This window comes from Asterias rubens, chromosome 13 (genome assembly GCF_902459465.1).
Source record: "Asterias rubens chromosome 13, eAstRub1.3, whole genome shotgun sequence".
Lineage (NCBI taxonomy): Eukaryota > Metazoa > Echinodermata > Asteroidea > Forcipulatida > Asteriidae > Asterias > Asterias rubens.
The window spans coordinates 14,442,214-14,458,728 of record NC_047074.1 but is presented as its reverse complement, the minus strand read 5'-3'; the positions used below and the strand labels follow the sequence as shown (position 1 = coordinate 14,458,728).

General features: G+C 37.9%; 1 protein-coding gene across 1 annotated transcript; it reads right to left on the bottom strand.

Moving 5' to 3' along the window:
* Positions 1-1,839: 1,839 nt before the first annotated feature.
* Positions 1,840-14,549, bottom strand: LOC117298450 (sodium/hydrogen exchanger 7-like). The gene is made up of 16 exons (XM_033781718.1): positions 14,220-14,549; positions 13,363-13,583; positions 12,962-13,039; positions 11,843-11,919; positions 11,051-11,151; positions 10,276-10,381; positions 8,954-9,080; positions 8,556-8,661; positions 8,322-8,410; positions 7,711-7,824; positions 6,838-6,949; positions 6,309-6,462; positions 4,753-4,810; positions 4,278-4,360; positions 3,480-3,573; positions 1,840-3,285 (listed from the first exon to the last, which is right to left on the bottom strand). Exons 1-16 carry the CDS (start codon positions 14,518-14,520, stop codon positions 3,076-3,078), a joined length of 2,031 nt encoding a protein of 676 aa, XP_033637609.1. The 5' UTR covers positions 14,521-14,549; the 3' UTR covers positions 1,840-3,075.
* Positions 14,550-16,515: the final 1,966 nt, after the last annotated feature.

Genomic DNA, 16,515 nt, shown 5'->3' with positions numbered 1-16,515 from the left:
TCTGCGCAACTTCATAAGCCGGTTTACGATATGGTGGACACACTTTATGGTTTGGGTATATCTGTCTGTATACACTCAAACCAAACAACGCGCTAGCTCCTCCACCATAGCTCAAAAGGATAATTCAGCCTGTTCAGCTGTGTCATTACTTGACCTCATTGCCTTTTTGTTTACAAATCCCTGGGGTCATAAACTGTTAAAAAACAGCTATCCTACCCGAGATGAAATGATTTGGGGTACTTTTTGTTTTCTTTAGTGTATGGTATCTACAGATTCTTAGAAAAGGAAATAACTTCAAAATAACTTGTCTTTCTTTCTTGTGGGATTAAGCAGGAGATCACATTATTCACTGATTACTGTCTCTTGTTTAAGTATTCTTTTATAAACTGTAGGTTTTCTTTACATTTTTAATGGTGGCTTTTTATTTTTGGCATTGGCAATTTACATGATTTTTCATCACATAACTTTCCTGTCTGTATTCTACATTTTTCTTGTTGTGTGTTTTTTTAATGGTGCTTTCTAATGTGTAACTATTTTCTTAATAGTTTGTGTAAAGCGCCTCTCGTGACTTTTACTGATTTAAATAAAGTGTCAGAGAGAGTAAACAAATAATACATGGTAATCTACTTAGGTCTATCATGTAGCTATAAAATACATTTTTATATAGGCGGGTAACTATATTTAAACCAACTTTAAATTTTAAAGGTGATTTGACACTTTTCATGATAACATTTGCACTAACATCATGATGCATTCAATCTATTATTTTACCAACAATTTTGCAACATAACTAATTTAGTAATATTTCTTGATACATAAACATTTCAATTTCTTATTAAAATGTCCACAAGTTTGTCTTCAATATGAAGCCTATAAATGGAGTCAAATGACTTCCATCGACTAAAAATCACTGAAAGGATCAGTATTATTTTTAACAAAAAATAAACAGAATTACAAACAATGTTTGTATACTTAAACATGTACATAGCGAGCAGTATCACTGACCTGAGAGTCTGCGACTAGACTAGTCTGTAATAAGTCAAATATTTAAGAACATGTCAGCAGAATTTACAAAATAGTAACTTATTGACAACAAATTAGATATTGTGAGACTCATTGTTCCGTAGCTATTGAATATTAGGCCCTGAAATAACCCTGTGCATTTGCTGTGGTGCCCTGTGCATTTGCCGTGGTGCCCTTTGCTTTTGCCGTGGTGCCCTTTGCAAAGTTCAAATTAAAAGTTACATTTTCCTCACAGAAGTGCCCCTCACCACAGGGAAATTGCCGTGCCCCTTCAAGAGTGAAGTTCAAGACATGGAATATTCTTAGAAGTTTTGGACATACCAGTTTGGCTACCACAGAACTTTCTAGTTAACAATAGCCGAGATTTGTCAACAAGATTTTGAGCCTAAACAAAACTATCAATTCACTACTGTATCGAATACTTGAAGAATTCACAAAGCTTTTAAAGCTCACAAGTACATAACAAAATAGGACAAGCCTTATAAAAAACTGGAAAAGTGTAAGGCAGGTAGGGCGACAAAGGTATAAAAAATACGGAAAGATGAAAATCAAAACGAAGAAAGTAAAAAAAGCTGAATTTTAAATGAACCGAAATTAGGAAAAAGGCAACATTCTTAAGAAAGGACACAAGTTCAGTGGAAACTCGTCATAGGGTCGTAGATTGGCAAGTTCTTGAAAAATTTATGACCAGAAAACTTCTTAGGCGATGCAACTGCTGATAGTTTTTTTGTAGTTTTCTCAGCAAGTAGATAAAATTGAAGTTAAAAACCCATTTGTTTACTTCACCCATTTAATTCATTCTTGCTCTGTTTGTGTATTTGGGGTTTTTTTCATTTTTTCTCTGCATTTTATGTATTCCTTGTAATGCGCAGTAGAGTATATTTATATAGGTCACTGCGCAGTATAAACGTCCGTGTTATTATTATTTTTATTATAATATATTCAGCTGAAACTTTTGCATTACGTTGACAAAAACCAATCTATGTTCCTACCTTTAATGATTTGAAAGTTTGTCTTATGCTCAAGTGCCTGTTACACCGATAGTTTATTGACATCTGCGAAATTTCCCATGTATATATGCAACTGTAACTGTATATATGTATATAGAGAGAGTGAGTTTAGTTTGTAGTATTCAATGATCAAACATTCAATGATTCAAGATTTTAGTCAACTTTAGAGATATGTCAATTCTTAAAATCACACTCATTACGCAATAATGACACGAGGCAGCTTTCCCAACTAGTCCCATTTGATAAAGCTGTCTGGCAGAAAATTCTGCTTGACAAATTTCTCTGCTAAGCGAAAATTTAGTTGGGGCATAAGTCACAACAATGCATACTTAATGTTATTTTGACTGGTTGCCTGTTACATGTATTCGCTAAGAAATACTTCCCTGTGCTTGGCACATGTTTTTGCTAACAGACTTAATGAAACTGGGCCCTGGTCATTTTAATGGCCAATGACTCTGACGTTTAACCATGTAAGAGTTTTGGAGTGTCTAAATTCTGAAACCTGTTTCTTGCTTGAAGAATAGAAACCACAATGATTTAAACCGAATAAAATGGCCAAGTGGTAGGTGGATTTCTGACCAAAAAATATTGATCTAAAGCGAATAGAATAACGGAGTGGTAGGTGGATTTTTGACAAATAACATGTACACCTATAGCTGCTTATGAAAGTAAACCAGTCGCTTGATTTCTCAAGAAAAATTATTCTCCGTTTCTTTGTCCCAAAATAAAACTGACCTAAATTCATTGTGATCTGTATAAATGTTCCTTCCTAGTGGTAACTTGTTCGAATCCACATGACAGGTGCATCTCAATCAATATTTTGTCAAAATACAAAATTAAAATTCTCTCGATAACTTTTTTGATATGATTCATTAACACCTTTTGACAGAAACAAAATTCAGCTGTTAACAAAATTCTTCACAAAATAATCGCTGGGAACTTGTCTCTATCTTTCCTCCTCTCAAACTGGCCTGAGGGTTGGCATTTACATAAAAGAAACAACATTCATTTACATAATATGCATATTCATATATTTACATTTTTATACAACAGCTGGGATGGGTTTAAGGTTTAACCCTGGTGTAGTGATTTGGTTTGATCCTAAGCCTAAATCAGCGTCTAATACGATATCGTCTTCTGTGTGATTGGTTGGTTGAGCGATCTCTAGATTGACGCCGGAGAGCTGGTCAGCGCTGGAGCTATTCTCATCTAAGATCAAGTCACTATCGCTGTCTTCGTTGACATGCTCATCCTACGACAAGAAACGGAAACAAACATTACATATATTTTCTACCTTCTGCACAGGTAGTAGTTAAAAAGCAAGACAGTTCTTTTTAGAACTGAGAAGTCTCCCGCAGGCCACTGTTAAAGGAGAACGCTCTAGTCCCTGATTACGCACTCAGCGAGTAACAGATTACTCTATATGAACAATGAATCAATACTCACCATTACTGTCAAACATCTCGCCACAGGGTAACAGCAGAGAGGTAGAGTCTCTTTCAGATCTGCTCCTTTCCGAGTGAAGATCGGCTTGAAAAATCTAAACGCTTTATTAAGGAAGAAACCTAAGGTTTGAAACCTAGTCACTACACTTGAGCAAGATACTCTACCATAATTGCTTTGATGGGGCATAAAGCCATCCTGTGTTCTTGGATTGGTAGTGCACATAAAAGAACCCATAAAAGTTTAGTGGAAGAGTAGGGGTTAACCCTGGTGTTTCTGGTTCACATAGCAAGCACCCTGGTTTACAGGTTTCCCAAGGCTTGCAAGCTACAGTGAAAGAATAGGGGTTAACCCTGGTGTTTCTGGTTCACATAGCAAACACCCTGGTTTACAGGTTTCCCAAGGCTTGCAAGCTACAGTGAAAGAGTAGGGGTTAACCCTGGTGTTTCTGGATCACATAGCAAGCAACCTTGTGTACAGGTTTCCTCAGGCTTGCAAGCTACAGTGAAAGAGTAGGGGTTAACCCTTGTGTTTCTGGATCACATAGCAAGCAACCTTGTGTACAGGTTTCCTCAGGTATGCGAGCAACAATAATTAAGTCACTTATGAGGCATCCTTGGTTTCATTACCAGAAATACATAATAACAACAAAGCAATCTATAGTTGTCCATTCATGCAGACGTTAAATAATACCATAATTCAAAACATCTTGAACTCTCGAAATAAATACAGAGTAATTTTCTAATGAAATCTCTGTTCCACTCCTTTGTGATATGGTGCGTTGTTTTCTTAAAAGGATACTTATGGTCGAGGTCGTACCACTGTCTGACAAGCCATGCCTGATCATAACGCTTTCTTATTCTCACATCAATCTCAGTGTTTTGCTGGTGGAAAACAACAAATTAAATATTGAAAGCAGATTGAACGGGGAAGGGAAAGTACCAAGTATACAGTGCTTCATACACATGGATTTAAAGATAAAAACCAAATATTTATATTCAGATTGGCTGTGGTTAAATTCTTGCAACCTTGGTTTCAGCTCTTTTTTTCAATTCCTTCAGGAACTTACAAAAAAACTTTCATAATACCCAGTTCACACATAGACACCGCTTCTACTACGATGAAAAAAAGGGAATGAGAGAGTGGTCAATCCTGGGCCAAATGTGGGAGGATCTCCATGACTGTGGTTTGGTCGGGGTGGGATCTCCTAGGTCTGGAAGCTGCATTCTCTCCCCATGCTTATATTGCCTCAATCCCACAAACAGTTTCTACTCACCGATCCCACAACTTGCATTCCCTGCTGCTGGGCGGTATCCTCATCAGAGACCCCAACCCTAGAAACAATCATAGTGGAAGTTGAGTTGTCCCCCTCAGAAACAACCATCACTGCATTCCAAGAAGGCCCCAGGTCAAACCCTGACGGCCTTACAGCAACCCTTATGAGGGGGGGAGGAAGGGAGGGCAAGCATGCATCCAGAAGAGGGGGGTGGAGAGAGAGACAAAGGGGGAGGGAGTGACGCAATAGGTACAGAGGTAAAGTGATTAGTGGAAACATGTTGCCATGAGATACTAAGGAATGACATTAGAAAAACTCCTCAAAAATGGCTTGCCTTGGTTCCCCCTTAAGCCTGGTTCATACTTCATACAAATGCGATACAAATTTTGACTTCACAAATTTGTAACAAATGAATCGCAACGGCTGAACTCCTGTGAAGCATTTGTGGCGAAAACAGCCATGGTTGACGTCAAAATTCACTTCGGATTCGCAGGAAGTTTGAAACAGACTTTATTCTAGACATGGAAGCACACAGAGCCAAATTTCATAGAGCTGCTTTTAAAAGCACAAAAAGTAGCTCAGCACATCAACATTATGCTAACCAAATATGAGCAGGATACCAGTCACAGATGGTATATGTTGAATGGTATTTTGGCTGGTAAACTTCATCTGGTAAGCTTAATTCTCTGTGCTTAGCTCCATTTTGTGCTTAAAGCAATTCTGTGAAATTGGGCCTTGGTTCTTTGCCTCCTAGTTAGTGAATAGTGCTTGTAATTTGTATGCCAAATAATATTAAGTCTGATATTATGACTGGCAGTAAACGAGGCAGTCACTTGCAAGGGGTGTGGTTCGTTTCATCCCAGTATTTCCATGGCAACAAGAAAACAACATGTGAAAAAGTGCAATGGGTTAATTAGAACGGAATGGAAAAGTGATATCAAACAATGCCCTTCATTTGTGTACTGATGAAATGTTAAATGAAACGGAATGGTTATCCTTGAGGAAAATAGTTTTTCTCTTTTATCCTCGTCATTTGCTAAAACAGGTTTTAAGCCGTCAAATTATTTTACTCAAATTTGAAAAGTAAAAATGTTCTCTAATTAGTTAGTAGTTTGTTTGGTTAGCAATGAAAAAATTATAGATTTTAGAAAACTATAGATTCGATGACAATCACAGTTGAGTTATCAAGATGAAAAGTAGGTCATGTGAAAGGAAGGATTAAAAAGTGGCTGGGAGATAAAGCTGTTTGGAGGAGAGACATGTTTATTATATGGGCAGCCATGTTTCTTAAGTAGCCTTTTTACCACTAATTTACACTTGATGATATCAAATGGTTGACCAGCTCTTGCTGCTGGCTTTTACCATACTGATAAGTCTTGCAGCCTTGAATTACTCCTTTTATGAAATTGAATGAGCCGGGTGTTAAAATTACAAAAAAAAGGCCTGGAAAACCTCTATATTAGAAGCGCAATAATCTGGTACTTTCTGATCAGATTAAGACTAGAACTGCAATTGTAAATGTTAACATGGGGAACCAGAGAAGATGTCCACAGTACCTTATCTTTAGCCAGGTCAACATCTGAGTGGTCATTCCTCCACATATCACCACGGTAATCAAAACAATAATCAAGGTTGCCGTTAGCGATAGTTGCCGTGCCACAGTGGCGGTGTTACGGATGGCAAGTGCAAACGCAATAGCTCCTCTCAGTCCTGCAATCAGAGTATTAGTATTGAATTAGTTAAAAAAAACTGTATAATAACTCTCTTTGTGCCCGCTCTTTTCTTGCATTTTGAAAATACCCAGCTTTTTGAGGTTTTTCAAATTACTGCCAACAAAAATGTTAAGTCTTTCTCACCAAACAAAATGCATCTTCCTGATTTGTATGCCTTGGTACATCCCAAAGTCAATAGTATTTCTTGAGTGATAATGCCCTCTCATATGACACTTTTTGAGTCCATGATTAAGTACGATAGTGGCGCTTTCGGAATACATAAGTTAGAACCCAAATCAGCAACACGTTAGGTAGAATAAACAGATTTAATGATCCTACCTTTAAAGCAGACAGCTCCTCTCCACAGACTTACCTGAAAACATCAACATGTGCTGAATATTCCAAGGAATCTTTTGCTTTCTTCCGAGATTCAGTAAGAATGACAAGGGGTAAATATTGAGAAAACGACCCACGAGGATGGCAAACTGATGGACGTCAGAGTTAAGGAAACCTGTCACTTAGCGCCAGGGTTAACCAATTTGATTTGAGTTGATATAATCCCTATACGGCTTGAAAATTATTACATTTCAAGCTAGTGTACAGGATTAATCTGATTCTCATTACCATCAACACATTAAATTCTATCAAATGTCTAGCCCAATAAATGAATAAACAGATCCTTTAAAGACACTGTACACTATTGGTAATTGTCCAAGACCAGTCTTCTCACTTGGTGTATCTCAACATATACATAAAATAATAAACCTGTGAAAATTTCCTTGTTTTATCTATCAGACTAACATGGCTATTTTTTATTATAGACTAACTCAAACAATGATATTTCTTATCCTTACTGATCCTATTTAATATGTTTACAACCATCCCCCGCATTTTAGCCTCAGCATAGGTGTGGTCAAGTCGTTCAATATCTTTCACCGTGATAGCGTTCCATCTCTCTGCGCCATTCCTGCGACAATGGTGGTATTCTTGCGAGACCACTGGCCCCCGCAAGACTACTACTCTTGCGCTGTGCAGTCTCATCATTGGGGAAGTAGTCGACAGCCAGCAGCTTTGCAGGAGAGCAGTGATCTCGCCAGAGCAGTATTCGATTGCGGAAACCTGAAGCATTACACCACCACCACAACTAGACTAATTCACCGCGAAATACTATTAACAACTTGTCCACAAGTCTACCCTCAGCCAAATATTGTAAATATTAAATGAAAAATAAAACATCAAAGGATACAAAAGCAGAGAAGATGAAGCCCGCATCCCAGTATTGGTTCCTAGGATTGAACATGGAAATACCCATGTAGGAGAAAATAAAACTCTCCGCTAGGAACTGAGCCAGCTCAGCAACCTAGAAAACCAACAAGAGGAGGTGAGTAGTCAAGACAAAGTCAATCAATATGCGATAATCCAAATACAACACTGAGGATTGTTTAAATAATTTAACACTTATAATAATAAAGATCTAACATTTGAAGGGTTTTGGGTACTTTTTGTACAACACAAAAACACAAACGTCCACATATACACCTCTCTTGATTGTCATGCATGACGTCATAATTCTTAACCAAAATGAGGCTATAGGCTCACGTCAGCCACCACTTGCATAAATATTAAGAGAGGCATATATTAATTACATTAAATAAACACAGTTTAAAGAGAATGTTGATAGAAAGCTTTCCTTAAATTATTACTTGCTTAGGTGCTGTAGTTTATGAGAATTGAGTCAAACAATTTAGGGAAAACAATTTTCGTCTCAGTGAGACGAAAAAATTGTCAGTGGAAGTTAGTTTCACACTCGGGCTTATGCTGCAGACAAAAATAAAAATAATTGATATTTTTCAATACCTCTTTGGTTCGTTTCTTGGATTCTTCAGACAGATTGTTGTAGGTGTAATGAGCCTGCATAATCCCACAGAATAGCACCGCAACAATTCCTACAAAGAAACAAATGATATTGCAAATAATTACATTCTAACTTGAGACAACTCATCACGACCTTTCCCAGAGTATCCCAGAGTATCCAAGAGTATCCCATACAGTCTCCAAGAGTATCCCAGAGTATCCTTGTCTTGAACTCACCAGTAAGCTGAGCAGCTTCCGCCATTAAGTAGCACATATAAGACATGATGAAGAAGATAGCTGTCTCCAGAAGAGGAAAATCTCTGATACGAGTGAATTTAGTCACGTTAACAAAATCATGTTAAGAAATAATAATAAATTCACATCAGGTCCCTTCACATGAGAACATTTATAAGAAGAGACCTTTACTTAAACTTCTTTGATAATAGCAACTTCCAGTTGGGTGAAGCTATAGCCTTGATTAATTTTAACACTTTGAAATCTGTATATTTGTTATCTCTTTGTGATTTGACTGCAATTCAGCCTTTGGCTGCAATGGTCTTTGTTTTTAATCAACCATTTCAAATCAAATCAAATCAATATTAGGGCAGTATTTTGTTAATAGTTTCAAAGGATATTATTGCTGTAATACAGCCCATGACTGATCCAATCGCAAAAGAGCCAACAAAGACACCAATGAAGATCCCAAGGGATTTTAAAATTGGTCCTGCTTCGAAAGAGTCACTGTCGTAAGATTCCACTGACCTGTAAAAGACAAATCATTAAAGAACGTAAACATTGGAACTGTAAATCGAATACAAGTCTAACTCTGTAGTTGAATCTTTTTTACTTTAGTCCGTAAACAAACAAAAACAAAAATGCTTTCCAAAACGAAAACTGAGTTCTTCAATTTGCGCTGTGAAGTGTTTTAATTTTCCTAACCTTGGGAATGGACATAAGAAAGCCAAATTGTTATCAATGAATGCCCGTTATCATAAGATGAAACTCGGGTGGGATTCGAACCCACAACCTTTTTAATTCTAGAGCAGTGTCTATACCAACTAGACCACCGTCATTGCCAGGTAGCTAGAGGCAGTTGGAATCCTAAGTTTTAGCAGCGGTACTGCAACGATTTAATAGATGTTAATTTTGCATCGGGATAATGAATATTAATTTTGGTTTTACCCTCACAACGAAGTGTATTTTTTTCACAGAACTCAAGAAAGTGCTAACACACATCGGTTTAAGGATAAAACCAAAATTAATTTTCTTTATCCCCGATGCGAATTTAACATCTATTAAAGATGAAACTGTAGTTCAACTTTAAGCCAATTAAGAACTAAAGATTACACCAGCAGTCTGGTTCGGATTTGAATTATCCTATTTAACCTTCTTAAAGCAAACAGAATCACCCCACTGGCTATTAAGTGACATCTCTTATTGCTCAGTAATGAAGATCAGTTCATAAGCTTAACGATCTTAAGTCAAATCTTGTAAAGTTAAGATCTATTGGTTTAAGGCAGGGTGTACTTTTGGTAAATGTCAAAGACTAGGGGTCGATTTCACAAAGACCTAGGACTCGTCTTATCTCGAGTTAGGACATATATTTTCGTCCTAAGTTGGGAAACATCATAGGAACGATAACACAAAATATAAGAAGGGTTTAACATTTCTGCTGATCCAACAACAGAATTCAACTTCTGGAGATCGCTGGCAGAGCAACGACCAAACCAAACAGTACTGGAGCACAAAATAATGCAGGCTTGATACTTCACGGAGGCAACAAAAGTGATTGCCTCCGTGCCCCCTGGTTATTGCCTTGGTGCCCTTGAAATGCTCCAGTAGAAATATACAATTTCCTCATAGGGTGCCCTTTACCAGGGAGAAAATGCCTTGGTGCCCTCACCGTTTCAAAAATGAAGCACAGGTCTGTATGCTTTCAGTGAGTTTTCTTAGTTACCTTGAAAGTACAATGGCCACAGCATCATTAAGAACGCTCTCTCCGAAGACAAGAATGTACATATCCACATCAACTTGTAGATCGTGAAACACCGCCAACACAGTGACTGAAATAAGGACATAGGAAACAATCGATGTCAATTCCAAAGGCCATTCTACCCGTCTGGATTAGTGACTGTGGCTACGGCTGTTGCTAAGGGTGACTCAATGATGACTCAATGTTATACAGATTAATCAGCAGAGCTTGGGTTCGAGTCCCGGTCATGACACTTGTGTCCTTAACAAAGACACTTACCCATGATTGCTTTGTAAAGTTGGGAGGTTACCCGGTAGTGCTTGCTGCTCTACCAGCCAGGCTCTTAGTGGATAAAACTAAAGCCTACATCCGTATGAACTGTTAAGGGGGTAACCCTGTTTCAGCCCAGGAGTAGCTAAGGGTGTTGCTATGGGCATTCTATACTTAAACGCATGATGACTAAATGTTATACATAGTGATCAGCAGAGCTTGGGTTCGAGTCCCGGTCATGACACATGATTGCTTCGTAAAGTTGGGGAGGTAGTGTTTTCTCCTCTACCAGCCAGGCTTCTGATGGATGATACCCAAGCCTACATCCGTATGGACTAACCCTGTTTCAGCCCCAGGAGTAGGTGGCAACGGCCCCTGGAAATATAGATTTGTAGCGCACACCTTGAAGTGGTCGTCAGGTCTTGTGTGTCTGGCGACTTGCATAAAAATGTATAAAAAATTGGAAGAAGGAAAAATATGATCTACTTACCAGGGTCTGTGGCTGAAATCAAAGCTCCGAAAAAGAGAGAATCTTTAAGGTTGAAATCTGTCCTTTTCATTACTAATACAACTAACGAGTACATGATACCTCTGTCAATAAATAACAAAAACACAACAATAAATCACATTACAATTATACAAATACTATTTATTTATTTCATTTATGTATTACACATCCAATCGGAGCAATTAGAGTCAATAACTTAACAGGATAAAAAGGAAACAAGAAGAGATGTTCAGTTTGAGATGTTGGAGGAAAACCCCAAAAGAGAAAAGCCCATGCAATCAAGGGTGTGTTTTGGCGGTCGTAACCAATAACTGTTTTGGTCATTGGACAGTGATTAACCAATGGGCAACTCAACCAAAACAGTTATTGGTTACGACCGCCAAAATGCACCCCAGGTAGGGACTGAAAACACTATCCACATGCAAGGCTCCGGTCTCATAATTCATGAAAACTTCAATACTTGTCATAAAAAGTGTATCTCTTTGTTCAAGTTTCCTAAGCACTTTATTGCTTGATACCTGTACTATATAAGATAAGACTACTCTATTATTCTTAGTATTATTATTATTTCACAACATTTTGGGGGGATTTTTTCAATTAAGTTAGAACTAGACATTAAAAGTAAGGTTACAGACTTGTATTTTTGTTTTCATCTTCATAAGAAAATCGGAAAATAAGTGGATCACAAAACTGAATTTGACCTTGGGACCCCCTCTTCAAGAAACCTAAATCCTGAACAATCATGTTGATTAATTTTGAGCATTTCTCACTTACCCAACAACAAAGCAGGAAATTGCTGTGCCAACCATAGCATAGGTTAAAATGGAGCCCAGATTACGAAAGAAATGCCTCTGTATAAGAACATTATTAAATCATAAAATATTATTACTGCCTCAAGTACATCATGACCACACAGTGTTTTACAAAGCTTCAAATTTAATAATTATTTTAATAGTATCAGTAGTTATAATGCGCCATCTATTTTGTGTACAAGATCTCAGTCCGAGGCACACAGCATACAAAATTCACAGGCCTGAAATTTCAAAGAATTTTCATATTGGAAAAGAGCATTTCGTTGGCAAATCTTCAAATCTTTAGGAATTTTGTTTTAAATGGCATTAAGCCCCAAGGGCCTGCGTCCAAATCCAGGCCTGAAAACATTAACAAGCAACAATAGTTTTTTGTTTACTATAATCCAGAGGTTGCCGGTTCAAGTCCTGTTCTGTGAAGTTTTTCTTCATTCAACCACAAATTATGGAGTTAAAAAAAAAAACACGGATCAAAACTAAATCACCACCACCTCCCATGGGAACACTACAAATTGTCTCAGTAATTGGGGCGCCAAAAAAAGACTGCGAGGACAATTTCAGTCCTGATGTTGCATCTTACACATGTAGAGGCCAGAAGGCAGTTTTGAAGGTAATTCATTAAGTATTTTAGTCATTTTGAGGCATTTTTTGTGTGACAGTAATAGAAAATGTTGCCGTTTCAAAATCTAGCATGGCTTTCCCTGGGGCGCTAGTACGACTGATAATGACAACATTTTTGTAAAAGGGAATACAGCGCCCTAGTTACTGGGTCTCAAGATTACCTAACATGTCTCAGTAGGTCTGCACAGCCATAATCACGGGTATAAAAACAAAAAATTTCCATCAAAAACACCAGTGTGAAAATCACTGATGTAGCAGTTATCCCATTGCTATTGATATATCATTTAATAATGGCAATGATTAGTAAAAAGTACTTGAGTTTGTCGAATGTAAGATTGGCAAAGAATTTACTCATTAGTTGTTTATTTGGTACCTTTGTAACAAAACTTGTACCCATGATTGCAGCTATGCACAGTAGTAACACAGATTTTAATATGATACTTTTGAATATAAACAAACTCACTCTTTTGAGGCTATAACCAGCATAAAATATGATGGGGGGAAGCAACATGTTGAAGAAGACCTCCGGGTCAAAGTTCACCTGTTGATAAAGACAACATATTGTACAAACAGTTTTTAACCCTGCTGAGAAGTCGTCTTTGTTTAATTGGCCACGCTCTTTGAAGACCCGACCCATGGTGACTCTCGCTACCACTCTAAGTGCACAAAATAGCCATCTGAACCCTTTTGAAAGGGTGGAAGCCTCCGCTGCACCTCCTATATCACAGCTAATAATAGATGACCTCAACGCGATAGGCCTACTACAACATGATCAGGCTGTTCAAGTAGTTCAGGATTGGCCTGGATGGCACAAATGAATTTGTGAAATTGAGTCAAGTATACCCTCTTTAGAAATGATCTCACCTTCTCAACAAATGCGGATGGCACAGTGTAGGCGCCTCCCTTGATGATGCCCAGCCTGTTATATTGAAACGTCACACTCTTATTACTGGGGTATTCCAGTGAGAGGTAGATGCTGCTTGTAGCTTTAGAGATGTCACACTCTTGGGCGTCCGTTGTGATCGGGTCATGTTCAGGCCCATTTGTGTCAGCTGTGTACCACACTATGGCACCTACTATTGAACCTGTAGCAAATTTAGAAAACAGTTGGTTTTCATTTCTTACATCTTACTTTACTTGAAATCAACACCCTAGCGCCTTGGCACCTTTGTAAAAAGTGCCATAGTGCCAACTTATTTGATTATTAAACACAAATAATAATTCAAATATTAAGTTATTAACACTCTTTCATTGACTGGAGTTAGACCCAGTAACTGGGGCGCTGTACTCCTTTTTCAAGATTTTGTCATTATCGGTCGCTAGTACGACCAATATTGTTGACAAAAAAGGAGTACAAGTTTTTTACAACAGGCACACACCAGTAACTACTAACCGGGTATAGACTGGAGTACATTTTTCATTAGACCTAGTAATTCTGTACTCATTTTTAACATTTTTGACATTTGCATTTTCGTACTATGAGAAAAAAAGGACCAAAATTAAAATGCAAAAAAAAGTAAAAAAAATCTTTTTTTTAATGAGAACAGACAGGGGGCAGAGAATGGCAGAGCCCCCGACTTCCTGGGTCTAACTAAAAAACAAATTGTTTACTAATTTTAAATATAAATTAAAGCCGAAGGAAATACTTTCAAAGTACGAAAGCAACAGGGATACTTTGCAGTTCATGTAATTTGGCCATCAGCTTTTAACTTTAAACTTACCATAAATCATAGCTAAGCCGGTTTCATGTATGAATCGGAAACGATGCGCCTTGAACAACCAAATTGTCAAAATTGTCAAAACCAACAACGACAGGAAAAGCAATAAATTAAGATTATCAAGTTGGTGTTGAATGGACACTTCCTCCTCTGCAACTTTCTCAGGGTGGTCAGTTTCACATGCTTGAACTGGTGACTGTTCGGTGGACTGAGTTTGAGAGGAATAAATACATGCTAAAAGGAAGAAAACAGTCGCTAAATTTGACATTGTACGCGGACACGTTCGTCGATGATAGAACGCCATCTTGGAAAAGCCCCTCCTCCTAAATTTACCGGCGGTTTATTTTTGTTATTGTTAGTAGAAGGGATCGGCTTTGAGGAGGCGGTCAACCTTTCGCAATACGTCATCATCACTCATAAAATATAAAAAAATATTGGCCTTTTATATGAAATTGTTTTTAACAAGAATTTATCTAATACATGCGGTAAATAATTAGAAAGGTTTTAAATGAATGAACATCTCTGATGTCACTCTTTATGTTGAAAATGACCGTCAGTATCATGTGGAAAAGAAGTCACGCGCTTGATCCAATAATCGTTGAGCGCCCTCTCGCACTCATAAAAATTATATCTCATAGCCCATAGTGTTGTCCAATACTATTATTGCTCCACCACAGAATCTATTTTTGTTAAAGAGTTTACCCTGGTTGCAAATAGTTTTAAGTTTAAAGAATAACTGACTTCCAACACACTCAACCGTTTGTGTTGTATTCTTCAACACGGGTTTACTTTTCAAGCCTATTACAGACTCCAATTTTGGAGTTGTTTGAGTCCAACACTTTTGAAACAGTTGTAATGGTTTATCACATAAATAGGTGATGGTTCTGCAGATCACAAGTTGGCTAAATAAACTGTTAATCTTACACAGTTTAGAAAAAAATACCGCATTGGAGACAATTGGAGAGAATACAGGCATGAATTTCTTATGAGCACTGAACAATAGCGCAACTGGATAGTTGACGGGAGTGCATCTCACTGTTCCCTTGGTTCGAATCCAAGTTGGCTCACAAAATGTTGTTTTCTTCCCTTTTATACATGACATTAAAACTATAATCGTACAGAGAGAAAGAAAACGTTTCTTTGGAACAGAACATTTGGATATAATGTGTCTGTAGTTCATTAATATCGCAAATTCTTGGTTCGATCGGAGTTCGTCGGTGCACAGACGTCTTTAACATTAGAACAATATTGCTGTATGCTGTACAGAGTAGAGAGAAAGAAGGCGGTTTCTTGAGCATGTGTCGGTAGTTCCATGGTAGTTCGTAGTATGTGAGTCCATTGATTTGCTCCAAATTGGCTGTAACTTTTACCTTTTAGAAAAAATAACTTGATGCCGTATAGCCGTACATAAAAAATACTAGACTTTTATCAGAACAGAATAGCGCACCCGGATTGTTGACCAAAACCTTTCACCTACATTCAATGTTGCAGACGACGCGTCGACGGAAAGTGCAGCTGCCAAAATGTAACTCACGGGCAAATCAAAATACTTATCAAAAGAAAACATTGTATCCAATAATGCTAATCACTGGTTCTGAGGTACATAGGGCTACGCAGCAGAGACGGGGTTTTAAACTTTTGAAGAAAAGAGCCGCTTGCTGCAACAAAGTCTTGCTGGCGTGCCGTAAAACACACGCTTCCGATCCGACTGCACGTACTTAATTTTGTTAACATAATGAACACAAACTCTCTTGTGTCAAAATCATCATGAATAATTAAATTGAAACAAAGATTTAAGTTATTTTTATTCGGCTGGTACTGGAAGTAAAGCTAAATTGTATCTGAACAATATCAGATCGGATAACCCACAATACCCTCTCGTTTTTTGTTCAAAAACATATTCCAAACGGCAACTTGTTGACGAACCGATCTTCCTTCATTCCTACGATAGGCATATAAACCTTTAAAGCCAGCTCGATCATCACGACCCCTTTACAGGACAAAGGAGAAAGGGCGCGCACGTGCTGTTACTTCTGGGTGAAGAGTTTGAACTTTCACTCAGTTTCACAGAACTTGGTCAAGGCTGTGACGACATCACGGTCATGAATCAATAAAAGTAGGACCCCCCCCCCCCCCTGCAACTGGGTGGGAGTTCATGATTCCATCAGGACGTACGTGCTTGACGAATGCTTTCCACGCTTTTCATGGAATGTTGATTATTTTTCTTGTGTGTGTGCATTATATAGTCGGGAGTCGAGTGCTCAAAATCTTCATTTAGCATGTTGGCATGCATAATGAA